The 27,216-nt window shown below is 45.0% G+C and overlaps 1 protein-coding gene across 1 annotated transcript in view; it reads left to right on the forward strand.

Annotated features, from left to right (window-relative positions):
• Positions 1 to 27,216, forward strand: part of ITGA9 (integrin subunit alpha 9) — a 331,030-nt gene that overhangs the window by 172,472 nt on the left and 131,342 nt on the right. The window contains exon 17 of the mRNA XM_004419499.3: positions 11,725 to 11,801. Coding sequence (XP_004419556.2) covers positions 11,725 to 11,801 — 77 coding nt within the window. The remainder of the gene's footprint in view (positions 1 to 11,724; positions 11,802 to 27,216) is intronic.

Genomic DNA, 27,216 nt, shown 5'->3' on the forward strand with positions numbered 1-27,216 from the left:
AGGTAAGGATCTACTTTCATTTTTTTGCATATGGCTATCCAGTTTTCCCAACACCATTTGTTGAAGAGACTTTCTTTTCCCCATTGTATGTTCTTGGCTCCTTTGTCAAAGATTAGCTGTCCATAGATGTGTGGGTTTATTTCTGGGCTTTCGATTCTATTCCATTGATCTGTGTGTCTGTTTTTGTGCCAGTACCATGCTGTTTTGGTTACTATAGCTTTGTAGTATATTTTGAAATCAGGGAGTGTGATACCTCCAGCTTTGTTCTTTTTTCTCAGGATTCCTTTAGCTATTCGGGGTCTTTTGTTGTTCCATATAAATTTTAGGATTCTTTGTTCTATTTCTGTGAAAAATGTTGTTGGAACTTTGATAGGGATTGCATTGAATCTATAGATGGCTTTAGGAAGTATGGACATCTTAACTATGTTAATTCTTCCAATCCAAGAGCACAGAATATCTTTCCATTTCTTTGTGTCTTCTTCAATTTCTTTCAGAAATGTTTTATAGTTTTCGGTGTACAGATCTTTCACCTCTTTGGTTAAGTTTATTCCTAGGTATTTTATTCTTTTTGTTGCACAATCTTAGGATTTAAATGCCTTAGTCTCTTCAACTAAAAGGCACCGTGTTGGTACACAGGACTGTGCAATGGAGTGATTAAATCATGGCGGTCTTTTAGACTCAGGCTCTGCCCCCATTGATGGTCTAGTTCGGGTGGAATAGCTGCACAGACTGTGTATATAACATGGAGACAGTGACTTGAGCATGTTAAGTACAGGCTTATTGATGGAGCCAAGGCTTTTTGCAGTGAGTGGGAGTAAGTGAGACAGGCAGGAGGCCAAGCCTTCCCTCTGCTGTGTGAAGAACAGTCTTGGGAGAGAGTAGGCTCTGGGGTAGGTGGTAGGCTACGTGAGTGAATAGTGGCGTTACCACCGCTGCTGAGAACTGATTGGGATTCTGGGCGCTCTGCGGAAAATGGAGCTCCGACACTGCAGGCCTCTGGAGGACATTCAGCCTGATGAGCGTACATTTTACCTTAAAAATTTAAGGAAAACAGAGACCTGCCTCTGTCTCCTCGGGGGATATTTGATTCCGAAAAAACCCAACTTGTTTTATCCATTAACCAGATGAGTATTTAAAAGGACTATAAATCTAAGAGCAATTAAGTCAATTGAGTGTCTACTACATGTAACACCTTGATAGAAAAGATAGATAAAATATTGCTGCCCTCAGTGGACTTTCAGAGAGTACAGGAATAACTTATACAGAGCAGAAAGTGAGATTCAGATTAGTGCGTGTGAATTGCACTCCAGCGACTGCTTCCAGCCGAGGAGAAGGAGATGTTCTATGGAGAAGGGGAGAATTGGCCAGAGCCTTGAGGAAAAAGTAGGATTTGGGCACTCAGGCCTGGAGGAGCTTGACAGACTAACAGAGAAGGTCATACAGTTTAAGGCCACTTGTTCACTGGCTGAGGAGTTGGACTTGATTCTGTAGGGGACAGGAAACCATTACATCTTTTTGAGTGTGGGAGATCAGAGATTTGCTTCAGGAAGGTTGGTCTGCCTGACCTAGGGAGGCCTGTTAGGAGCTCATTACGGTGGCCCCAGGAAGGGCTTGCAGGTGAGTCCTTGGAGGTTCTGTCTGACACGCCAGAGAGTTGACTCGTTATTTGTTACTAGTTGGTCTCAGCTGTGGAAACAGAGTATGGAGCTAAATGAAACTATCATGGAAAGCCCTGGCGGGCCTGTGGGCTAGGCAAGAAGCAAGGCTGTCATTGGACTGGTCACTGGAGGGGCCCTTGTCTTTCCCCTTCAGGTGAGCATACCAATGGCTATGACAGAGATCCTGTCTTCAAACCCTATACACAGAGTAGAGCTTTGGAAACTGTAATTGCTCTCGTGCTTCTTCAGGAGGTCCCCAAAGAGACCTGGCTGGGGCTGGACTTCCAGGTGGTAGACAGAATGGTCCCCCAAAGATGTTCACACCCTAATTCCTAGAACCTGTGAATATGATTCATTATGGCACAAGGAACTTTGCAGGTGTGATTAAGGTTATGGACTTTAAAATAGAGGGAGAATATCCTGGATTATCCAGATGGGCCCAGTCTTTCTCCAGCTGGAGACAGGAGGAATGAGGCAGAATAGGAGGTCAGAGAGATACAGGGGAAGGAGAGAGATCTGAAGCATGAGAAGGACTTGACCTCCTATTGCTGATTTTGAAGATGAAGGTGCAACTCGACAAGGAATGCAGGCAGCCTTGAGAGGCTCCTGGTGAGTGTCAGTAAGGAAATGGGAACCTCAGTCCTACAACCATGGGGAACTGAATTCTGCCAACAGCCTGAATAAGCCTGGAAGCAGATTCTCCCCCAGAGCCTCCTGATAAGGGCCCAGACCAGGTGATAGCTTGATTTTGGCCTTGTGAAACCCAGAGCAGAGAAACCAGCCCAGCCCACCTGGATTTCTAACCTACAGAACTGTGAGATAATAAATTTGTCATGTTTTAAGCTGCTAAATTTGTGGTAATTTATTACTGCAGCAATGGAAAGTGAATACCCCTCACCTCAGAGAACCTCAGGGCTACTTTCTTCCCCTGGCTTCTCTGGGGAAGGAGGACAGGCTTTGGAGTGAGAAGATCAGAGTCCCAGCCTGGAGCAGAATGTACTCACCCAGTGGCATGGGGCAAGTCACTTATCTCGTGAGAAGCCCCTGTTTAATCTCCTGTCACTTGAGGTGCCATCGTCTGCCCTGCCTACCTCTGGGTCATTGTGGGATTATAGGAAATAGTATGTGAGAATCACTGAAATGACGAGATAGCATTAGATTCTGCTCTTCCCTTCTGGGAAGGATGAGTCACCCAGTCTCTGGAAGCCTCTGTCTCCTCCCCAGTGAGTGGAGGTAACAAGTCAGCTTCACAGCATTGTCCAGGAAAGAATGAGGCAATCCACGGGAGTGAGTCTAGCTGGGGCTCTGGAGGAAGCAGGTGCTTCACTGAAGCTGGTTCCTTTCTGCTAACATTGTGTCCAATGTCAGCTGGTCCATAGGTAGGTTCCCTGGGTGAGAGGCAATGGTACTCGCTAACGGTTCTGGCTGGTTCCTCAGGTGGGCCTATCATGATCTTTAGGACTGTCTGGCCCTTGCTTCTCAGCCCCAGAGATGCCTGTCACTTGGGGCACCAGACGGGGGTGATATGGAGATGACCATTATAACCAGAATTTGAGAGCCAGCTGTACCATCACAAGCTCAAATGGTGCATGAATCCCTCCTCTTTTACTCCATCTCTACTGCCACCACTCTAGTCCTGGCCAGCATCATTCCTCACCTGGACCAGGTTACTTCTTTGCATACCCCCCGCCACCCCTCATAGCTTCCCTCTACCCTTAGAAGAAAATCCAGACTCTTGCTAAGGTACGCAAGGCCCTGAATGATGGGGCCTCAGCCTTCCAACATCATCCAGTGTTATGGACATACAGCACTCCAGCTACCCTCAAATTTACCAAGCCTTTTCTTGCCTCAGGCCTTTGCACATGCTGATATCTCTTTTATAAAGCTCTTTGCCATGCTTTCTTTATGGCCAGTTCCTCATTCTTTAAGTCTCAGCCAAAAGGTCACCAACTCAGAGAACCATCCCCCAACTACCCTGTATTACCTGATTATTAGCTTGATTAGCTGTTTTAGCTTGAGTCCTTCATGACACCAATCACAATTCATTGTTGTTTTGTCTGTTTGCTTTTCTGTCTTCCTCGCTAGAATGAAAAGCTGATGAGGGCAGGGATCTATTTTATCTTATTTGTTGTTGATCCCCAGGGCCTAGCATCATGCCTGGCCCATAGTGGATGCTCAGTAAGTCTATCTCAGTTGAAAGAGCCCTTCTGAAAGAACACAAGGTGAGGTCGTCCTGCGAAGGTTGAGCATCATATCAGAATTTCTTCACCAGCATTCAACAATGCTGTAATTGAAAGAAATGTGCTCCATGAGCTCTCTGGGAATTCCTCCCAGGCAGGAGAGCATGGCGTTTGATTTACGGTGACTTAGCTATGCCACAGTACATCTGTGCTTGTGTGAGTCTACTTTTTGAAAAACAAAATGGAAGAAATATGGCTGGTGAAAGAAAAGGCATTGGCTATGTTGAGAACACTGTTTGTCATCTTTCAAGTGAAAAGTGAGCTATTTTACTCTAATATTAAACTATATTGTAGTCATAAACTTTGGGTCTCTGTTGTGCTGGAAGTCATCACCATCAGTTCCATCCACCCCAGACCCCTCAATGCCCGGGTGTGTGGGAATACAGCTCCATGCCTGTGAAAACTTACTGTTTGTTCAGGTTGGGCATTAGGTAATACTGTCCCGGCTGAGGTGCCCAGCCAGCTTAAAATGCCATTATTTACAGCTCTAAGGTTTATTTTCATTATCATATGTAAAGTCTCTGCAGAAGGATGGAAAGCTGCAGAGTTGGGGGGATGGAAGAGGAGAGAGCAAAATAACTCGAGACATCAGAGCCCAACAGGTTTCAGAGACCATCCAACCTGGAGGATCCAAATTATACACCTTGATTCAGGGGAGCAATTTGGGCCAGCAAAGGAGGAGAAGGAAGGAGTGTTAGAGGAAGAAGTTTCCATCCTTATTTCAACCAGATCAACCTACTTTTATAAGCATCAGCTGTTTGGCATCAGCTTCTGGGTGATCTTTTCAGAAAGGGCACCATGGTGAAACATGTGTGAAAACCATCGTTTCAAGTACATATGAGGAAAAACAAGTAGTTCAGTCTTCTCACTGAGCAGAGAAGTCTGGCTACATCTCTGGGTCTCAGGCTTCCCCTCCAAGGTTAACCCCAAGAACAAAGGAAAGGGGACTCCTGCCTCTCAAAGGCTGGACTAGATCTTGGAGTGACCTGTTAAATTTGCAAATTTTCTTCTTTAGTATTATGTTTTATCTTTGCAATTTATGGAAAAACTGTGTTCTGATCCTCCAAAACTCTTTTTAGAAGAGAATAGTGATTTTCCCCCGAATCTTCAAGCCCATTGGGTTGTCGTCTTTATTGTCTTGCCTTGTTGAAAACCTCACCCCCAAGCATGTGGAGTATGTGTGTGAACAAGCAAGGACATACGAACAGTGGCCGGTGCTGGCTGGAGAAGAAATGTTAGTCCCTCTCTAGTTCTCTTCTGAGATGATTCAGGAAATCAAACACAAGTCACTTGCTGTTTGAAGTTGTACGCAGGGCCCCATTTAGGTGATAGGTGGGGAGAAGTCTCACTGGCATCCTCTCTAGTTTTGGGGCTATCTTGCTTACTCCCAGTTGCCTGAGTACATCTGGCTCAGCAGGTTTTAGAAATACAGCTAGCATATTCTTCCTTTTCTCTGACAGCACCAGCCCCTTTATTTGAACTTGTTGGTTCTATTTTCTGCCCCTTTCTGACTAATTAAGAGCAACTTAATAATAAATGATATATAGAAGACAAAAGATTCCAGGGTGAAAGTCAAGGGAGAGAATTTTTGGTCCTGAGAGGCAGAAGGTCCCTGGAAGAGTTTATGGCTGATACTAAAAGTTGGAGGCTGTAGAGGGGCATGGAACGTGGCCTGTAAAAGGCCACCCAGGCCCAAGCACGCCTGGAGAGGGCAGTGGGCAAGCCCCAAGGCCAGGTGCAGTCCCAGGTGGGCCAGGACCTCTCTGAGCAGCTCAGCCTCCCACTCAGTTCTTCATGGAGTTGAACTGGATCATCAAAATGATGCCTTTAGACAGAGGGGACTATTCTACCAACTGCAAGGCCAGGGAGTAACCAAAGGATGCCCAAGAACAGAGGAACTTATCACTTCCAGTTTTTCCATAGGGGCATGAAGCAAAATTGGTGCCATGTTTGTGTTTAGAGAGAGACCGACAGGACTGTTTTTCCTCCCATGATTTCAAAATCTGAAAGGAAAATTTGTACAGACCCTGAGATAGAAGGAATTTCTCAGATTTAATCTCACAAAGTATTTGTCTTTCATTTATTCTTGTGCATATGATATTCTTTAGGAACTGTGTCTATATGACCTGATTTTAAATACCAGGTGATTAGATTTTTCTTTCTTTCATTTGGGCACGAGGCTGAAGAGAGCGAAACTCCTGGGACCACCCTGAACTCTTATAATGTGCTACGTTAAGGACAATGTTGGATTCTGGAAAAAGAGCCTGTTGAAACAGAATTGGGAGGGAGAAACCTCTTACAGTCAGGTTATGATACTTAACACACAAAAAAATTTTCAACACTATGCTAGGTGCTGGGGGTTGCAGACATGAATTACATATGGCTGGGGTCCCTGGGAGCTTATATGGGACTATGGGAGGAACAGCAGTTCAGAAACGTTCCTCCTGTCGTCCAGGCAGAGACCCTCTGCAAAGTCATATTGCCCATCAGGAAATGTCTCACAGGAAATAGCCTTCTTGTTTGGGCCCCTTGGAGTGGGATTTGGAGAGCATTTATTCCCACCCAATCCAATTGTCCTATTTTCTCAGGCATCAGCATGGGACTTGGTTGCCATAGCAACTCTATAAACAGCATCTAACCTATGTCAATGATTATATATATATTTAAAGCTAATATCACCGAGTCTGAGAAACTGACCCTCCTCGGAGCATTACAGCTAGAATAGACTAAGACTCCTACTTCCTTTTAGATCAGAAAGGAAGATTTTTCCAGTGCAGATTTGAGTAGGACAAAAGGGCACCCCAAGGCCTGAGCACCTGGATGACTTCCTGTCTGATGTCAGCTTTGGCTAGAGCAGCCATTGGGCTGCCAGCCCCAAATCACATGTCCCCAAGGCTGCCCTGGCTTTGGTGGCCACGGCATTGTGAGAAAGGCCCAGTCAGCTCTAGCCTCTGTGCTGTGACTCACAGCGAAATATTACTTGAGCTGGACTCGTATTTTTTTTTTTTTTTTCTGGCCTGAAGAGAATGAGGAAACCAATAGCCAAATATTCTGGAACAGGAGTTGCCAAACCACATACAGCCTACAGGCCAAATCCAGCCTGCCACCCTTTTTTGTAAATAAAGTTTTATTAGGATACATTTCTTTGCATATTGTCTATGGCTGCTTTCACTGCACAGCAGCAGAGTTGAGTTGTTGCAACAGAGACCCTCTGGCCCCCCAAAGCCAAAAATATTTACTGTCTGGCTCTTAATAGAAAAAGTTTGCCAACTGTGTTCTAAAAGAAGTAGAGTAAAGATTTGGGGAGAAACTGGAGAAAGGATTTTAAAAAGAAACTTTATTCTCCATGGAAACCTGAGGAGAAGACCAGGGTGAGGAAGGAGCCAGCAGGGAAATCTAGTCCATGAGGCTAAGGAGGCTCTGGTGTCCAGTCCACAGCTCTCCAAAGCCTGAGGTAGGAAACAGTTGTCTCCCGAGAGACAAGAGTTTAACCTCCTTTAAGCAGAGAGGAATAAGAGGTGATGGCTTCTTAGATCTGTTTTTATTTTCTAGAAAGTCTTCTTCTGGGTAAAAAAATTGACAGGGCTTCGACAACCAGCAGGTGGAGGCTAGAGAGAGGTGGGCAAGACTGCTTCCAAGCTGGATTGAGATTCGTCTGATTCAGGCAGCCAAGCTTGTGTTTGCCCAGAAGGCGGGAGATGTAGGTAGAAGAGGCCGGAGGAGTTTTTCAGAGGCCTGGGTTGTAGCCCGTTGGGCTTGTTTTCTGAGAGGAAAAATGGGAGTTTGGCCCATTGGCTTCATGGAGAGCCTGTACTCTTTGTCCTTTATATAGGAGAAGTGGATTTTGCTTGCTCCTGGAAACTATGTTGCCAGCTAGCATTCTGAGGCTTCAGTCTGCCCACCCTTCTGGCCTGGAGAGATGCTTTTAAGTTCCATAGGATATTTCCTATGGTCATTTGCCCAGAGAGGTGAATCCAGGTCCAGAGCACAGGAAGTGAGGTTCAACTTCAGCCTCCCCAGTGCATAACGCAGGTCTCTTGATTCCCTGGTGTCTTGCTGTTTTACCTGTAAGACAACTGCATTTCTAGCCAGGGGAGGGTCTTGCCTAAGCCAAGGCTTTGCCAGGCTTGGATGTTTAGCCAAGTTTTGTTCATACCATTGCCCAACTTAGGGAGGCCCATTAGGTTGCAAAGTATTCTAATAATCTGTTACTGCATAACAAACCAACCCAACACTTAGTGGCTTGAAATAACAGTCATTTATTCTGTTCATATATTTGAAATTTGGCAGGGCTTGGTCGAGATAGCTCGTCTGTGCTCCACATGGTGTCATCTGGGACACTCAGTGGGGCTGGAGGACCCACTTCCATGATGGCTCGCTCTCGTTGATACTGGCTGTCAGTGTCTCTCCATGTGAGCCTCTCCATGGGAAGCTTGGGCTTCCTCAAAGCCTAGTGGCCACGTTCCAAGAGCAAATGCCCCAAGAGAACATGGAGGATCCTCTATTGCTTTTTATGACCTAGCCTCAGAAGTGACATAGCATCACTTCTGCTGCTGCCACAAATCCACCCAGATTTGGGGGCGGGCAGGGGCGGGGCGGGGGGAGCATCAACTCTATGGGAGGAGTGTTAAAGTCACATTGTAAAGAGTACAATGGGAGACATTGTGCATTGATGTTGGGAAAGGACAGTCGTCTACACAGAGATAAATTCACATTGACTCTCCCTCATGGTCGTCTTCCTTCACTGTCAGGGAAGCCTCATGGCATTCGTTCAAATGCACTGTAGCTGTCCCTCACGTTTGCTGGTATAAACAGTGATGCACAGCGTCTAAAACAGAAACAGCATAATACGTGCAAACTCCCACCCCTGGCTAAATGCTGACCTGGATTAACAAGACAGTCACTGATGCTGTTATTTTCACTTTATAACTGTGAGAATTGAGTCCTAGACTAACTTCTAAGCTCATGCTTTATCTTCTCGGCATCGTTTATGCTTAATTTTAGCTGGTCAGTGTAAGTATTCACATAATGCATGTGTGTGTATACATATGTGTATGTATATATATACCCATATGTGCATGTGTGTGCACATCAATATTTATATGGCGGACTCAGTGCTTGCTTTTTTGGATGGAAATTCAGCAGTACTGGAGGACTTAATAGCTAAAGAAGTCAGTTTCAGGGAAAGGAAAAAGGACAAGTCAGACCTAGGACAATGAGCTTTTACAAAGTGACCAGTTCTCATTGGGAGGCTCTGCACTTGCATGTAGCTGAGGGACAGGTGCTTTGGTTGGGGGCTACAGCTTTGGTGTTGATGAGCAGTGTATTAGCATTGGCCCAAATGGGGGTACCCACCATTGGGCTCCCCAGTTCAGTGGTCACCCATCTCTCAGAGCACTGTGTGGTCATCCAGTGTTGACTGAGGAGCTTCTACATGCCAGGCTCTGAAGGCAGGCACAGAGGTGAATGAGACCAGTATAGTCCCCATCCTCATGGAGCATAATCTTAGCAGGGGAGACAAACATGAAACATGTTATGATCAAGTTAGTTAGTTAACGATGGGAGATGACCAGCAGAAAGAGAAAGGGCACAGAACTACAAGAGCTTACAACAGGGGCCCGAGCTGGTTAGGGACTTGGATGTGGTTTTGATTTTCTCACTGGAGGATGACAGGACACGTACTAGGTGAACTAGGTGGAGGAATCGGGGATTGGCTTGTGGGGAGGCCCTGCAGTCTGAGGGGTGGCTGGCATGAGAGAGCCAGAGTAATGGAGGTGAGGAGGGCGGGGACCAGATCTCACCAGAATGTATACCACAGGATGGATTTAGGTCACATCCTCTTCGTCACTTCTCATCTGCTTCCCACCCTCATCCCACCTCACCCCACCTCCAAAGGTGGGGAAGTCAAACTGTCTCTCTCACCTGTGAAATGGGAAAGACATGTAAGGAGGAGCCTGTCACCCGGGGCAGAGCTGGGTTTTGTGGGGCTAGAAGCTTATACAATTTGGGAGGAGAGATTCTCTTGAAGAAAAAGAATGTAAAATTATGAATGCAAAGTTAGGTGCAAGGCCTTGGCATGGGCATGTCAGTGAGGGACCTTCAGGCTTAGGTTTCATTAGCTTGGTGGGAAAGCTACCTTTGGTGTTTTTACTTCATTCCTAACCTCAAAAAGTCTTTTTCTCTTGCCTGAGATATTCGTTCAGTCCTCATATCCACTTCCTCCTTGGTTCAGATGGCAAATAAAGCACAAATGTCTTATAGTGAAATCGCTTGGAAATTTGGCTCTCTCCTTGCCCCCAGAGTGTCCAAAAGAACATGGGAATTTCCTCTTTTTGCCCAAGACTTCCATGAGTTTTCCCCCCACAGTCAAGGCAGGGAATGTTGGCTGGGACACTTTATTCTTTTGGAAATGTGACACAGGAATATGAATTTCCATAGGCAAAATTACTCTGTCTGGTCAGGTCTAGACTGTCTGTTGGCCAGTAAGTTTGCTGGAGTCCACATTGGCTCTCTAAGAAGCTGCCTGGACTTATCCTGTGGGAGGGGAACAAATCACCTGGAACTATGTTCTGTTGGGGGGAAAAAACTCACAAATATGAGCAGTGATGAAGAAGTTTAATGGTGAATATATTACAACTAAAAAATGGCCACGGGCTTTTCTCTCCAAAATCCCACTGAAGTGATCAAAGCCGTCTGACAATAGTGAAGAGTCTGTCAGTCTGGAACACAGAGAGCCTCTGTCCATAGATTAGAAACATCAAAGAGGTTACGACCAGATTGAGAGAAGGATTGACAAACCTGCCGTGTGCCATAAAGAGAAGAAAACTGTAACTGTTCCCAAAATGCTGCGCCTGATTCCCCGGCCAACCTCCACAGATAGGCCCAGCTCAGGCACACTCCACAAGCCCCTGGAAGATGTCAGGTTTGGCACACCGAGCTTCAAGCCCCAGCGCTGGGTGGGGTGTTGGCTGTGGAGGCCCAGTCTTGGTTAGAGAAAGGACACTGTGTTCCTGTTAACTACTGGCTGCCCCACCAAAACGTGGGCTCTCTCATGCCAGCCACCCCTCAGACTGCAGGGCCTCCCCACAAGCCGATCCCAAATTCCTCCACCTAGTTCACCTAGTACGTGTCCTGTCATCCTCCAATGAGAAAATCAAAACCACACCCCTGAGTCCCTGACCAGCTCGGGCCCCTGTTGTAAGCTCTTGTAGTTCTGTGCACTTTCTCCTTCTGCTGGTCATCTCCATCATAACTAATTAATTTGATCGTTACATGTTTCGTGGTTGTCTCCCCTGCTAAGATTATGCTTCAGCCCTGTTGTGGTGCCCTTAGCCTAATGGTCTAATTGCCTTTGACTTTTCCCTCTGGAACTAAAAGTTACAGTACAATCCCATCGCTCAGGCAGAACCCATCTCAAATATAGATTTTCTGCCTCCCCAAGACAGCAAACAGAGGGTAATGACCAGACTGTAATCTGAGAATTCTTTACTCAAATGGATTATCAATCACTCACATCTTAGAGCATTTAAAGATATTCTCAGAGATATAAAGGACACCTACCATGTGCCCTTCTCAAAAAAACTACTTGAAGCACTTCACTAGACTGAGAAATGAATCAAATAAGGAATGCACTCTGCAGTCAAGACCACCATTGATTTGGGTTTCCTTGGAGCCTGAGAAGGACCCCTCACCATGCTGGGGAGCTGGCTTCTTGGGAGTAGGCTCCCAGGAAGGATACCCACTGATTTGGAAGAAAGTGGTTGGCTGTTATTTACTCATTTGCTGTTAAATCCTGTTCTGACCTTCCTGTTGTGACTCTTTCATAGACTGTGTTTGAAAGGAATTGCCGTTCGGAGGATTGTGCCGCTGACCTGCAGCTGCGGGGTCAACTGTTGCTCTCCAGGTAAGTCAGTGCTCCTTTCATGACATCGTTCTGGGAAGCTCTTTTGTCTTGAGTCCAGGCTCAAAGCCTGAACATGCAGATTTCCCCACCAGAGAGGGTAAATAGAATTGATGGGTTACAAGATATTTTGTGGTTTTAAAAAAGTGTATATTATGCAATAATTTTAACAACAGCTATTATTTTGGGGGATAGTTTCATTTTTGTTTTGTTTGCAACTCCACATAGCTCACAGTTTAGCCTATATTTTTAATTTCTGTGAGTATTTGTGGTTGTGCATGGGTACTATTTTACGTTTACTCATTGTATTAAGTTGAACCGTATTAAATTGCCAATATTTAACTGTTTGGGATAACTTATATGATTTGACTTACATAAAGTTTCTTTTTATTTTTTTTCCCACACTTAACAATGGTGTCTGCGTTAGCAGCAAGTAGTGGTTCTGTGGCAGGAGGGGGTGAAGGAGAGGGGCAGGCTGTCCTGATTCGAGTGAACCGACAATCTCTCTGTTGTTTCAGGGTTTCCTCCCACAGTATGTGAAGCCCCCAGGCTAAAGGTGAACTGCACAGAGGCCTTCTGTTTCCTCTTTGCCAACCTTTTATTTTAGACTTCTTTCAGGATGAAGGTGCTGGTCCTGAATCATTTAGCCACATTTCAGAGAATGGTTTCCTTTCGAGACAATTCCTCCTGAAAGATTGTTTTAGCCTTGGAGCTAGAAAACCCCTCCATATGATTTATTACCATCTCTCAAAAACAGTCATCAATTTTGATAGTTATTCTCTAAAATGCCATACTGTATCCCTTTATTTGTAACCGTGAGAATTAAGTTTGGGTGGAATGAAAGAAATATCCCACCATGAACCAGTGACTACACTAGGACACTTATACTCATGATGATAAATAATCTATTATTCACCAAAGGAAAGTAATACTAAGATTCTTTTTCTTTTGTTTGAGTTTATCGGGGGAAAGGTGGTGTAACCCCTGCCCCATACATACACACACACACACACACACACACACACACATGCGTGCACACATTACTCCTCCAAACCACTTAAATGTTAATTAGCATCACTTTTACTTAGGATGACAGTGGTAGTAGATTAAAGTGGCACATGTTTTGCCAAGCTTAAAAAATTACTTTAAACTCATGGAGTGGATATTGGAATTGTTTAACATTAGTAAGAAGGACCTCCTGGGATTATTAGAGAAACCAGTTCTAAAGAAGGTTCATAAATTATCAAGTCATTAATTTTAGTTTTAAATAGGTCTTCCAAAAAAGTGTTTTAGGGAAAAAGTAACATGAAGCCAAAATAGATGGATTTGTTTTATCTTCAGGCAGACTGTAAATGTTAGAAATTTATTTTGAATCATAGAAAACTTCATGTGGTGGGAAACGTTCACTTGCTCCAGGGTTAAATATTGGGTTAGAGAAGTCCTGAAGTTCCTGCTGCCTGTTAGTAGATGGTCGAATCCATCTCTACTGAATTGTGCTTTTCATATATTAGGATTAAAACCCGAGGCTCATGGTCGGTAAGTCAACTTGTGCCTAAGCTGCCTCCTCTGCCCCACCCTGGCCTCTCGAGTGTTGGTCAGAACCATTTCTGATCTGTAGGCCCAGTAGTCACTACTGCGAGAACAACTGATGTGGTGGCCAGGGCCCAGACCCCATATGTGTAAGCTAGCTATAGCCGCACACACACACACACAAAATGCTGCATAACAGACCACCTCAAAACTCAATGGCTTAGAAGAGCAATCATTTATTCTCATGCATCTGCAGGTCAGCTGAGGGTTAGCTGGTCCAGGCTGGATTCAGCTGGATTTTAGCTGACTTGTTCATGCATCTGGGGTTCAGCAGATTTCAGCTAGGCTTAGGTGACCCAGTTCAGCTCTGCTTCACGTGTCTTTCATTGTCCTACTGAAACCAGTGGGCTAGCCTGGGCATATTCTTCTCATGGCATGGCAACGGTGTAAGGGGGCAAGCAGAAACATGCAGTAACTCTTAAGGCTTAGGCTTGGAACTGGTGCACTCATACTGCAGCCTTATTCTGTCAGTCACAGCAAGTCATGTGACCAAAGGGACAGGAAAATATTCTCTGCTCCTTTACTGAGAGGAACTGCAAAGTTGTAGGGCAAAGGGCACAAACATAGGGAGGGGTGAAGAATTGGGACTAGTAACGCAATTTACCACGTAAAGATTAGGGTAGCTCTGTCTCTTTCCTGATGCCTCATAGTTTTGGGGGCTATTTCCGCCTTCCTTGCAATTCTGTCTTCCTAGAACTCAGACATGAGACTTAGAGACCGAGTGAGGAGATTTGCTGACTCTCAGAAGCAAAGTCCTTGGACCAAAGCTCTGAGCTTCTCCTTAGAGTGAGTTATTTCCCAGGAGGCCCCCTGGTCTCTCAAAGTAGCCTTTTGGCTGGATCCCCCATTAAACCTTCATTATCCTCTTGGGCCCACAGCTGTCCCCAGAGGAGTCATCAGAGAAACAGTAATTAGTAATTGGATAAGTAGAGATACAAAACCATGCCCATGGTTTCAGTTCCATTGGCTGTCCCTAGACCTTCATGTAGAGCCAGGCACAAAGTGAGAGAAGGCACAGGCAGTGAACTGCTAGTGGAAACCAAGCTCTGAATTTGGTTGGCAGAGGCTTATTGGCTTGAACCAGAAGTGAACTGCTTTAGTTATTGTTTAACTCTCTTGATTCATTATTGCATGGGATGGGATGTACATTTCTTCATTAAGTCAGGGAAGTACTGAGCACCACGCTGCAGAAATGAACAATGTGGGGGCCCTGCTCTCTTGGTGTGCACAGTGTGGGTGGGAGAGGGCAACTGGGTGATAGTGGCACCACATGGTCAGTGCTAGAAGAGAGGTAAATGAGTCATTGCAGCGCCATGGAGCAGCTTCCAAGAAGAGGAATTAGGGGAATGAGGAGGAGCCAGGCATTCCGGGCAGAGAGAAAATGTGAGCAGAGGCATGGAGGTGTGGAAAGCAGGAGTCCCATGAAGATCCACAGCTGTCTGGAGTGAAGGAGGTGGTCAGGAGGACACAGTGAGAAATGAGGTAGGCGAGAGAGGGAGGAATGAGACTGTGACATACCTATGAGTTTGGACTTCATCTTGAAGCCAGTGGGAGTATAGCAGAATCTTAGCATGTGTGCATTTAACCTAGTAAGAATGCAGCTAGGCATGCTCAAGGAGAGAGACAAATTGAGATAGTGTGGGTCAGTTGGTCCTCTCTTCCACTCAGTGAAAGTATGTTCCAGCTTGAGTTTTGAGTCAGCTCCTCTCTGCATCCTTCACAGTTCCTTTACCCCTGGCACAGGTCCGTGGGGTGGCCACCCTTTGTCTCAGTGCAGGAGCACCCTTGGCAGGGTTGGACTTACGAGAGATGTTGTGTTGATCTCCGCCATGGTGCCCCCCAAGGGCTTCAAAAGGGCAATTTGGTAACAATGTTTGCCTTTCATGCTGTCCTTAGAACCTAGCTCTCATGTTAGCTGTGACCCACTGCTGCACTGTAAGTTGAAGCAGAGGGGTAACAGTGAAAGATCCTTCCAATGACTGGGTAGACGGGGCAGTACAAGGTGCTGTGGCTGGAAGGAGCCAAGTCCCCACCAGACTGAAGACCTTTGTCTTGAGAAGACAGAGGGAAAGACATCTGGGAGTGATTGGGTCACCCAGAGACGCCAGAGATCAAGCCAGGAATGCTCTCTCTGACTGGGACTCAGGGATGTTTTTATTTTTCTCTCCAGAGAGCATGAATTCTGGCAGCCTGTTGTCTCTTAAAACAATCAACTCTTCAATTAAAAGTCCACAGTCTTTAATGGTCTCAAGCCGAGTTCCAAACCATGCCATTTCCAAAACGTCAAGGAATAAGGATAAAGCTTTTTAGTTTCTATTAAATAGGACTGAAAATTCTGTTTATAAAATGATGCAACTGTGTTTTGTTTTGTCTACCTGAATACTCACAGTATCTAAGAATACATCATATGTGATTAAGATAAAGAAAAATATAGACTATGGCAATTGAACTAAACTATATATATATATATTTTTTTTTTTTTTTTTTTTTGATGCATCCCATAGGAGACCAGTGGAACATTTCACTGCCTTCTGGCTAGCCAACTCCAGTGATGAAAGAACTCTTAAGGGAGATGAAAAGACACGGTAGAATATTTATGAAATTAGCGGCCACATATAATAGTCCTATGGTCGTAGCCTTAGTAATGCTGTTATTGCGGTGAGGGTTGGGGGGTCAAGTGCATTTCCCAAAACCCTTGGCTGGGGGATGGGTAGCTCCATCCATGAAGGACCAGCCTTCAAGAGGAGGATCACTGCACCCAGAAAGGTACTATTTAGAGCCTGAAACAAATTGTTTTCCTTCTTGAAAGTGGCAAAGTGGCCAGAATCATCAACTGCACAGCATAGGCTAGAAGTAAAGTTGTCTTGTTTCATGAAAGGGAAGAGACCCCTGTTTATTGAGCACCTACCATTCACTAGGTACCCCATAGAGTCCTTGGTATACATAAATGCACTGTAGTGTCGTACCAGCTGCACAGTCTTCGGCAACTTGCTTAACATCTCTGTGCCTCTGTTTCCTCATCTGTAAAATGGGAGAAATAATAGCAACACCTTATAAAGTTATTTTGAGTATTTAATGAATTAAAACCTATTTTTTTTTTAAAGATTTTATTTATTCAGTTTTTTCCCCCCAAAGCCCCAGTAGATAGTTGTATGTCATAGGTTCATATCCTTCTAGTTGCTGTACGTGGGACTCGGCCTCACGTTGGACGGAGAAGTGGTGCCTCGGGGCGCTCCCGGGATCCGAACCCGGGCCGCCAGCATCAGAGCGCGTGCACTTAACCGCTAAGCCACGGAGCCGGCCCTAAAACCTATTAAGTCCTTCCAAAAGTGCTTGGCATATAGTAAGCACTCTGTAGATGAGAGCTAGCATTATTATTTCATTTAATCCTCTCAACAACACTGAGAAGTAAATATTATCACGCTCCTTTTAGTGGGGAGGACACAGAGGCTCAAGGAGGCCAGGTTACTTGCTCAAGGGCTCTTGGTGGTGGAAGGGGGAGTTAAAGCTGGGCATGTCTAAGTCTGTATCCTGCTCTCTTCCTGTACACTGACCTCAGTTGCTGTTGGGGTCTGATGTCAGCTGGCTCCGGACCAGAAGTACCAAGGCTGGGGACCTTGGGGGAAAAGTCTTCCTCTGTGTAAAAATCCCCAATTCAGATGGTGGATGGGTAAAAAAAATCCATTATCAAAGATGACTTCCATCCAGCCCCACTCATGCTCCCTCATGTGCTGTCTGACACATGAGGTCCTATTCTATAGCTTTTCTCTCTGGAGACATTAGCTCCCTGTCCTGCTGGGTCAGTGGCAGTCCTTGCATTGAGTCAGCACATTCTTAATCCACGTAGGCTGGATTTTTCCCTCGTTGGAGGGCCTCAGATTGGACTGTGAGCTCATGGCTGGCATGTCAGTAGTTTTCTCAGATGTAACATCGTTGCTATTATCATTATTAGCATTATTATTATTATTATTATTATTATTTTATGAAGGAAGGTTAGTGGGAGCTGATCAGAAACCTGGGAAACTTTTGCCATTGCCAGAATATTAGCCATGTGATTTATTATTTTTTTTCCTTCACTGTCTGCCCCAGATCTGAAAAAAAAAGTACAAAAGACGTTTGTTGATTGAGAGCAGCTGGCTTTTGTAGTTGCTATTTCTGGAATCCCTAGAAACAAGAATGGTTTTGTTCAGTGGTATATTCTTGAAAGAAAGGTGAAATGCTCCAATGAAGATAACTTTTTGAATGAGAGTAGAAGCAGCATTGCTTATCCTCACTCTCCTCTCAGAATAAGCGTTTGCCCTTGCTCTGGGGTGGGTTCCCTAATAGGAGGCAGCAGATGTCTTTCCCACATTTCAGGAACTCATCCAGGATGAATGCATGTGTGGGTGGTCCTTCTGTGAGAGTTACCTAGGCGGAGGGTGAGAAGGTGATCAGCAGAGTAAGGCAAGCAAAGAGACGTTCACAGGCTGGAGGAGGTATTAAGGGTGCAGTACCCTTCCAGGGTGCCTCGCTTCTGCTCACCTGACAAGAAGTGACACGGTGCTGATATATTCATTTATTTGAAAATACTGGTGGAGCACTTGCTATGGATGTACCAGCCAAGCTACTCCATCACGATGCTTTTGGTCTAGAAGGGGAAACACACATGAAAACAGTAATTATAATTCACTATGATCATTATAATAATGGGAATAGGAAGGAGTTCCTTGGAAGGACAAGGGAAGAAGCATTCAATCCTGAATTTGAGTTCTTCCAGAAGCAGACCCTGAGACCAGGATTTGAGTGTAGGTAGTTTATTTGAGAAGTGTAGAGAACAAAGGTAGGGGAGTAGAAAAGTATACAGGGAAGCCTGCCAATAATGATGCGCCATAACACCAGTGTATCAGTTACTTATTGCTGTGTAACAAGTCACCCCAAAACTTCATGCCTCGGAACAACCACCATTTATTTAGCTCCTGATTCTGTGGGTCAACTGTTTAGGCTGGGCTCAGCTGTTGGGTCTTCTGGTCTACCTAGGCTCCCTTTGGGGTCTGCAGCCAACTTCAGGTTAAGTCAGTGCCTCTGTTTTTGATGATTGGCTCGTTGTTGGCTGGGGTTCCTCTACTGTCTTCCACATATTGTCACTTTTCCACTTTCTGTTGGCCAAAGTCACAAGGCCAACCAGATTCAAGGTATGGGGAAATAAACTCTACTTCCTGATGGGAGGACCTGCAATGTCACATGACAAAGGATGTGAAGAGAAAGAGGCTATCAATCAGTCCATCATACCCAGCTACCACAGTGGATTACTGATGCTTCATCCTGCAGGGAAACACTAGGAAATGGTGGAGAACACACCTCCCAAAATTATTGCACCTGAGGAGTGAAGGGACTGGGGTGTTTGTACACCAGTTACTCTTGGTTGAGGGCTGCTTTGGGGTTGGGTGGGTAGGGACGGTTAATTCCCTCACACTTCCAGCTTGTGACAGACAGCAGCCTTGTCTGGTTCTGGAAAAAGGCCCTCAGATACAAAGATGCAGACATTGGCAGCTGGAAGTCAGCAAGAGCATTCAAAACAGTCAATAGGGTGGCGGGGTGTGGACAATGTCTGCTATACCTGCTTTCTCCAAGAATCTCAGCTGATGAATTTATTCTGGAATTTCCAGGAGGAGTGTTATACCACCTTTTGACACTGAGGCTTCTTCCCATTAACTTCCTAGGAATGCTTTTCTTCCATGTTTTGCTAAACACTCAACGTTCTCCATTACTATGGTAACTTTATTTCTTGTCGCATTTGTCTACATCTTTTTCTCTTTCCCTCCTCTACCAAGCATAACCACGTATTGCCCACATGCTGAAGGGTATTTGGTTTTTAGAGAAAATCCATGAGCCAAGAACAGGGCTGGGAGCTTTGTCCACATTTTCCTGAGGACAGCAGCAAAGGCAGGGGAAGGATGTGTCCACAGCAGAGAGGATAAGGCCTCTGAACCCTCCATTATCCTGGGAGGGTCCTGGGTGGAGCCAGGCCATGCAGCTGTGTTTCTTTGGAGCCTTTGGCTCTAGCCCAGCCTGGGATGAGCACAGACGGTGACTCCATGACTCGGAGATACCCCCTCCATTGTCCCACAAAGTAACTCAGGCAGGGTAGAAACAAGCCCAGCTCACAGGTTCTTCGTTGTTGGTGGTTTTCATGTATGTACTGGGAGCCATAGCGTTTCAGGTGCAGAACAGGAAGCTGATAGGCAGGGACTTGAGTCACTTATCTGAGGTCAAGAAGAAAGTGAAATGGCAGTGGCAGGAAAAACACCTGCTGGGAGGTTCCTGAGTTCATGTCCAATGTTCTAGTCATTAGACCCATGGCCTCTGTCTTTAAATAGCCATGGCAGCTAGGGAAACCTGGCCTCTCACTCCCACTGTGACATGCTCCTAACCGGGTAGAAATGACTTGAGGAACTTCCTTCCTATCTCAGGGAGGATCTGATTTGCAGTTTCCTACATGGCCTGCCAGCCTCAGTGTGAGGCTGGGGACAGCAGGCCACCACCCGAGGAACTGACCGTTTTCCTTTGTTGGGTGGACTCACAACATGGAGTGGAGGTTGCTTCATTTTCGGAGCCCCACCACACATGAGCAGCAGAAATCTATCCCAACAATTATTGGATTTCAGGGATAGCCTTCCCCCTGCTAAGCAGACACTGACCGAGATTTTCCATCGGCATGGTGAGAGGATGGGGAATCCGTCGAGGAGCGTTGAAGGCAGAACTGGGGAGTAACCATGGCAACCACAGAAGAGGCTGGGAATGTGCTCCTAGCTGGCCTCCCTGCTGAGCGACCTGGGAAGTCTGGGTCCACCTCACGGGTGTACCTAATAAAATTTTATACAGTAGTATTTTCCTTGACTTCCAAATATAGCCAATCATTGGAGGTTTTATGTGTAAGCATCTTTCCAGCTGGGTCAAAATCATATGGCTATTTACCTTCTCACTGGAAATTCAGCCTAAGAAAAGGACCTATCAAGAGAATGTAGCAACTGGATCCCTCCCTTCTCTCAAATCAAGAGCAGACGGGAAGCCACGTGCTCTTTTTGCTAAGATTGTTGCAGTTTATTCTGTGTGACTGTGCTTTTGGTCTCTTGCCACTAATACTGGACTCTCCCATCCTGGAGCAGACTTAGTTACTGTAAGAAAAGCCAAACTCTGAAGATGCACAGTTGTTTTGTTTTCTGGAATAAATCTTCCCCCACACGTTTTTCTTGTTGTTGTGTACACATCCTCTCATTAGCATCTCTCCAGTTTTTTCTGGGCCATCTGGTACAACAACCTCAGGCGAATGAGGAAGCGGCCCTGCTGCTCTCCACAGATGAAAAACCCAAGACAGCTGTGGCTGAGGAGGGACAATCCCTTTGCTTTGTCCGCAGTGGTCACTGGCCCTTACCCCAGAGCCAAAGGTGACAGATTTGGGTATAATATGAACTGCTCATAATCGGTTCATTGCGATTGCAGCAAGAGGGACAGTACTGAGTCAAGAACTTCTAGATTTTATGAGCCTTCTTCCCTGACTCCATTCCAGGTGATCTTGATCCGAAAATGACGAGGCTGGGTGGATGCTGTTGGTGCCACACCCAGATCCCTTTTACTCCACATGTGCCACGTTCCCAGCTGCCGTTAAGTGCTGGCTGCTGCGAGCTCACAGCTGGTCCTCCTCTAGTCTGGAGAATGGCCCTTGCCTCCTGGGAGTCACTCTGCCTGGGAGGTTACACCCAGGGGCCGCCCTCAGCCAATGACTGACTAATTTGGGGTACAAAAAGCCAGCCCCCTTGTCTCAAGTGTGAGTAATTCCATGCTGTGGTTGGTGCTCCTGATCCCCTGTTGTGAGTCAGGCCAAGGCTAGACTCGACCCAAGACCACAGCCTTGCTCAGCTCCTCCCTGCCCCATTCTGCTTCCCTTACTCCCTGCTCCTCCTGGCATCCCTGATAAACCACCCGAATCCTTGTCAGAGACTGCCTCCAGGGAACCCAACCTGAGACGCTATAGAACTTAGACCTCACGTTCTCTTTGTTTATGTTCTTAGATCTCCTGGCTAGGCAGTCTGATTTCTTTTTAGGACTGTGAGTTTCAAAAGGAAACCAAATCCAATGTATTTATCAGATATTAGTGAGGGGACACACTTGCTCATGGGCTTTTTATTGGCCCCCATGGAGTGGGGGTGTCTTTGGGAGTTTTAAAAACCAGACCTGTGGAGTGATGTGTAGGAGGTCCCTTTGGGTGTTGAGTGGGACTTTGTGTCTTCTAGGATTACTTCTGGATGCTTCTTCTCTGGGACTTTGTTTTTAAAGAAAACTATCCAGACACAAGGGATGAAAGGAGAGGGGACACCCTTGTGAGTGACGGCTTTCACCGCAAAATGTCCTCACTGGTGGGAACTGAAAGCAGCCACAGTGCTCAAGGCACAAGGGAACACTTGGTATTCAGGTGGAGTAATCGGCCCTCCTCACCAGGAGCCCTGGGCTCTGTTTTGAGAATGTTTTCTGTAATAGTGAAATTTGAACAAGAGGCAAATGCCATTGTTTCAGTTGACAGTTGTGTTTCTTCAAGAAAAAAATGAAAGACAAATTTTTAAATATTTCAATTTTTTTCTGATGTGGAAGAACACAAACAATTTAACCACCTAAGCAAAGATGGAGAAGATTCTCATTATGCACCTCCCTTACCAGCCTCCCCAGGTTCCTCAGTGTTAAAGAAAGCTCCTTGTTAGTCCTGGGACAATAGAAATGAGGTGAATGAAATCAACAGTGGGTACAAATATATTATTATGCATCTTTCAGAAATGCCCTTTTTCACCTTTCCTCTTGGGGTCAGAGGCTGAGCATCCCTCCCTCCCTCCACATGGCCTCTCCTTGGCATCATGAAATCAGTCCCTCCCTCTCACCTTCCCAAAGGACAGAAGTCCTTAACCTAGGTCCATGTCCCCTTGGTGATTGTGCAGGGTTCTTGGGCTCTGTGAACGTGGATCGGAAAACAATGGCATCTTTATTTTCACTTACTTCAAATTGAAATTTAGCCTTTTATTCAGTTGTGAATGTGGACAGCAAAGCACAGTAATATTAGCAGGACCTGTGACTGTCACATAGAAATCACTGATATTTTCATATCAAGTTACAGTGTTGCAGATATTTCAAAATATCATTTACATTCATCCCTATTTCAAAGTTACAGTAGTTATTAGATCTACTGCCAAATCTTATTATTTAATGTGTGATAAAAAAAGAACACATATTACTAAACCACACATTTCTAAATATAATTATCGCTGTATTTTTGTATAATTGATTTCTTTGTAACCCTATTTTTCATTTTATGCATTTAAAAACATTGTTTTGAGAAGTGGTCCATTTACTTCACTAGACTGCCAAGTGTATCTGGTAGCACAAAAATAGGTTAAAAACCTCTGTTCTAGTGGTTTTCCCTGACTGTAGGAAAAGAAACATATTAGAAAAGCAAATATTTTCCTCTGCTTACTGGAGTAGACAAAAGATTTTTATTTAAATATCCAGAATTGGGACTTCATTATAAGGCTGTTGTCATGTTACATTTTTCCTTTTTAATATGGGGCCAAACTTGGAAGCCACTGCGGGAAGTGTTTCTCTGACTCTGTGGCTTCCAGCATCTACAATACACTGATAATGAAGTAAACATTCGTTCCTTGTTCTTGGTTTATTAAAGCCACGGGTAACTGTCAGAGCTTTGATGAGCTCAAGAAAACTAGTGTTTCAGGCCCAAAGCAGAGAAACTTGGCATTGTGGTGACTGTGGCAGCCACTTTGTGGACAAATGGGCACATTCATGAGGTTTTCAAAGTGCTACGTCTGGTGTGTGTATTCTTGTTTCTACCTTTAAGGACTCCAGAGATCCAGAGTACCCAGGTGGGAAGAGCTACTTTCTCCTTTCCCCTATGGCTGCCTCACCTCACTGGATAAAAGATTCAGAATCCATTGAGGCTTGTAATTTCAATATGTTTTACTGTCTGTGACCATTTATGTCCTCCATATGGTTCTCGAGCTAGAAGCAGAGAAAAATTGTGGCCGTGACAGAGTTATTTGATGAGGGCCCATGGTGGCCCTGCTGACTTAGGTTCTCTTGAGTTGTCTGGCCTGCCAGCTTCTGTGAGATGCAGATCAACTTACATTTTGAGTGTGTGGTGGCCGGGTTTAACAGGCACCTTATGTGTGGCACCACGCCATTGCTGGGTCAAGTCGTACATCGCTGCACATCACCCCTGTCTTATGACATCAGACCTCTGAGCAGCCCACAGATCTTGGGAATTCCTCTGTCCCCGAAAGTATTCTTTGTCTTTAATCCAGTTGTTGCAGTGAGTGAACCCGATTTGTTCCAGATGTCCTAAGATTTAGTGATTCCGGAAACTACTCCTAAAGTAAAGGCTGATGAGGATTTGAATTCCTCTGTTAGTTGGGAACCAGCAGTTCTTTTCACAGTTAAACAGATGGGGTGAGAGGAGGGAGCCTGAGCTGCTTAGAGGGCCAGGGAGGGCCCTCTGGCTTCCCAGGTTTGCCTCGTTAGAAAGAGGATGGCCTGTGAAGTAAATACTGATTCTACCACTACATGAGTTATTAAACGAGCCAGAGCTAGGGCCAAATAGATGCAAGCAAAGTCAGTGAGGATATAGGCATGTAATTTTTTTTTTAAGTGGCACATTATTCATGTTAATTATCTGAGTGTTGCTAGGGAAACCACTATTTTGGCTCACATCACGTTAGTAAATGATTTTCTCTCACTTTAGAAGCATAAAACTGGCCCAGGTGGGTACATATGAGGGAGACAGAGGTATTTCTGGTTTTCAAACCAGAAATTTAGCCCCAGGAATCATTTCCCTGACCCACTGTAAACTTTAATTGACATGCCTTACAGAGGTGCCTCGTGATCTCTGTCTGGGGTTAATAACCATGTGGGTCTGTTTTGCATGATTAAAAGAGATTTATAAAGCATGGTGAGATGTGAAGCACATCTCAAACTATATGGCATAATAATCCACTGTTGGAGAAGGTTAAAACCTACATCCGTTCATCCATCCATCCATATAGCATATTCCGTTTAATGATAGTATTACTGGTTTACCCGGTGTATGAGGATACAAACCATAGGACTATTAAAGCTACTTAAAGTTATGAGTTTAAAACAAAAGCAGAAATTAATGTAGACTGTTGCTCTTTAGATTTTTTTTAAGTGTATTTGAAAGTAGGCAAATCTTCAGATAGATGCTAGTGAAGATCTGGGACAAGCTGTGTAAGCTCATCAACCCCGGGGATTTAGCTGAAGCCCATGCAGAAGACTGGGAGTGTATCCAGGGAAACCAGAAGCAAGACAGCTGGAGGAGAAGCTGAGTGGTGACAGAGGTAGTGCGGGGTAGGCACACCTGAGAAGCAGGCTGGTCTCACACGTGGCACTGAGTTTTGAACAAAGAGAAACATGTCATAGGATGTAAAATGAGAGGATCCTGAGCAAGTCAGCATGAGGAACATCAAATGGGTTACAGCAGGTGGTTCAGGGCTGAGGCTCCAAATCATAGGAGGTAGTCTGAGACTCGTGTTTCTATGGGGCCAGCGTAGGATAACCACAGGACAAGACTAATAATTGGGTGGAAGTAACAACTCCCGTCATTACAGAGTATTTTAAAGGATAAAACAAGATTAGATTTTATTTCTTAAATATATTTAGAATTGCACCTTTTTGGTACAATATCCTTTTTGGATATTTCTTGGTGATTTTTTTTTTCTTTTACAAAAAAAAAAAATAGAAGTGATGTCTTTTTTTGGTGTTTTTGGTTGGTAAAATAAATCTCTAAATATTTCCCATGACAGCTAGAACCTTATAAGTTAGGAAACTTTAGTGATTTTTCACAGCAGTGAAAATTGGTATTGGGATTGAAAATAACTTGATGTTTCAATGACATCTACAGGAATCCAGAGTAATAGGCAGTCACTAACTAAAATAAGCCAGCAAGACCAAAACAGTTTCCCATCCTTGTAGGATAGAGAAATTTCGGAGCTTATACTGGAACATTCCATGAGAAATGACTCCTTTGTAGTCCCTTGCTGTGCTTCAAGGTTTAATTGTCCAGAGTTCTTTCACATGAGAATGACTGTGTCTTGGGGAAAGGGTAGCTTTCCTACTTATTACGAGCTGAGAGAAAAGGACTAAGAATCTGAAAACATGGTACATTAATCCGTTGCCCACATTCCCTCTGCTTGGCTCATAAGGGGCTGACTCCAGAAAATTCCATTTCCCAGAATCCCTTGCTGACAGATTTCCTGTTAAGTTTAGCCAATGAGAGAACTAGCGTGAGATTGGAGGGAGGGAGGAGGAGAAAAGTCAAGATATTTCCCCCAACCCCACCCACTTTAAGCAGCATTCTGGCAATAGCTACCTCTCCAGCTCTCACCTCCCTCTTGGCAGTCCCAGCTGTGGTCACAACTGCTCCTCCTTGGTCCCCCCAGCTCTAGGCGTGATAGTTGCTTCTAACTTCTGGTTTTCCTCAGCTCTCCTCGTTTGTTCTTTTGGCACCTTTGTACCTAGTTCTCCATTTTAATCCCTTCTAGTAAACTACCAGCATGGAGTCTGTCTTCCTGTCTGGACCTCAACTGATACCATGGGTTTGAATCCTGGTACAGCCACTAGGTAAACTGATATCACCACTAGTTGCCAAATAAGTTAATAAGCCACTTACCTTATTTGGTGCTCAATGTCTTTGTCTGCAAAGTAGGGAGGAGGATGGTCTGTAATTGATTCTGAGGTCCTTTTCAGTTTTAAAAGTCCATGAGTCCCTAAACTTTGCCCTATAACACATGACCAGAAAAATGGGTATATTTCCCTACCTCCATCATGGAGCATTTTTATCATTTACTCCCCAGGGCATGGCTTGGCCTTCATAATACTCAGTGTGTACAGATTTTGAGGAGGGCGGTCACCCTGGCATCATACCACTAAAGGCTGATGTTGGCAGCTTTATTCTTTGGAGACATAGAAATGTTGGGGTTTTGAGAATGGATTTTATGTTGTTGGTATAAATCACTAATTTTCTATATAGATCACTATTTTTCCATAATTCGTGTCACACAGAGGGCTCTTTGAATGCAGATGCTTCTGTAATGTAATGGAACAACTCTCGGAAGCAGCAGTAGGCTTGACTGTAAAAGCTCTCAGCCCACAGAGGTGAACAGAGGCTGAGGAGTAAACACCATAATGACATTCTGGGACAAAATGGTGCAAACACTGTTGTGCCTAACACAATTGGAGGTATCGGCAGCTGCCTTCCAAAGTTGGGAAGCTGAGGGCAGTCCCTTACAGAGTGCAGGCCCTGCAGGGGTGGGCTCAGAAATTTGTGCTTGCTGCCATCTACATCTTCTCAAATTGGTCCCTAGTCATTCTCTCCAAAGTGGATTGCACTGGAGAAGCTCAGAAATATATACCCCTCAGATTCGGCAAGGGTAATGTCCTGTGTGCCTTACTGTAAGGTGCACTGGTTTAGGGCAGGGAAAATATTCAAGATAGTTAACCTTCACAGCATAGGCATACCTACCTTTAAGAGCAGTTGCCAGTCGTAGACAGCCAGCACAGCACCCCTGGTGCAACCCACTGACAGTCAGCCCTGGTTAAGGGGATTGTTTGGTCACCCACATTGACGTTTAGCAGGACTGTGAGGCATGAGTGGGCTGGAACCATCAATAGAAATGAAGACTGTGGCACCTGAGATGGATCCTTGTGACAGTTGCTCAAGAAGGAAAAGTGAACAGAAAAAGGATCACAACGGGTGAGATGGGGTTTCCCCAGGGACTTG

This window comes from Ceratotherium simum, chromosome 5 (assembly GCF_057802395.1).
Source record: "Ceratotherium simum simum isolate JZ-2026a chromosome 5, ASM5780239v1, whole genome shotgun sequence".
NCBI classification, from domain to species: Eukaryota; Metazoa; Chordata; class Mammalia; order Perissodactyla; family Rhinocerotidae; genus Ceratotherium; species Ceratotherium simum.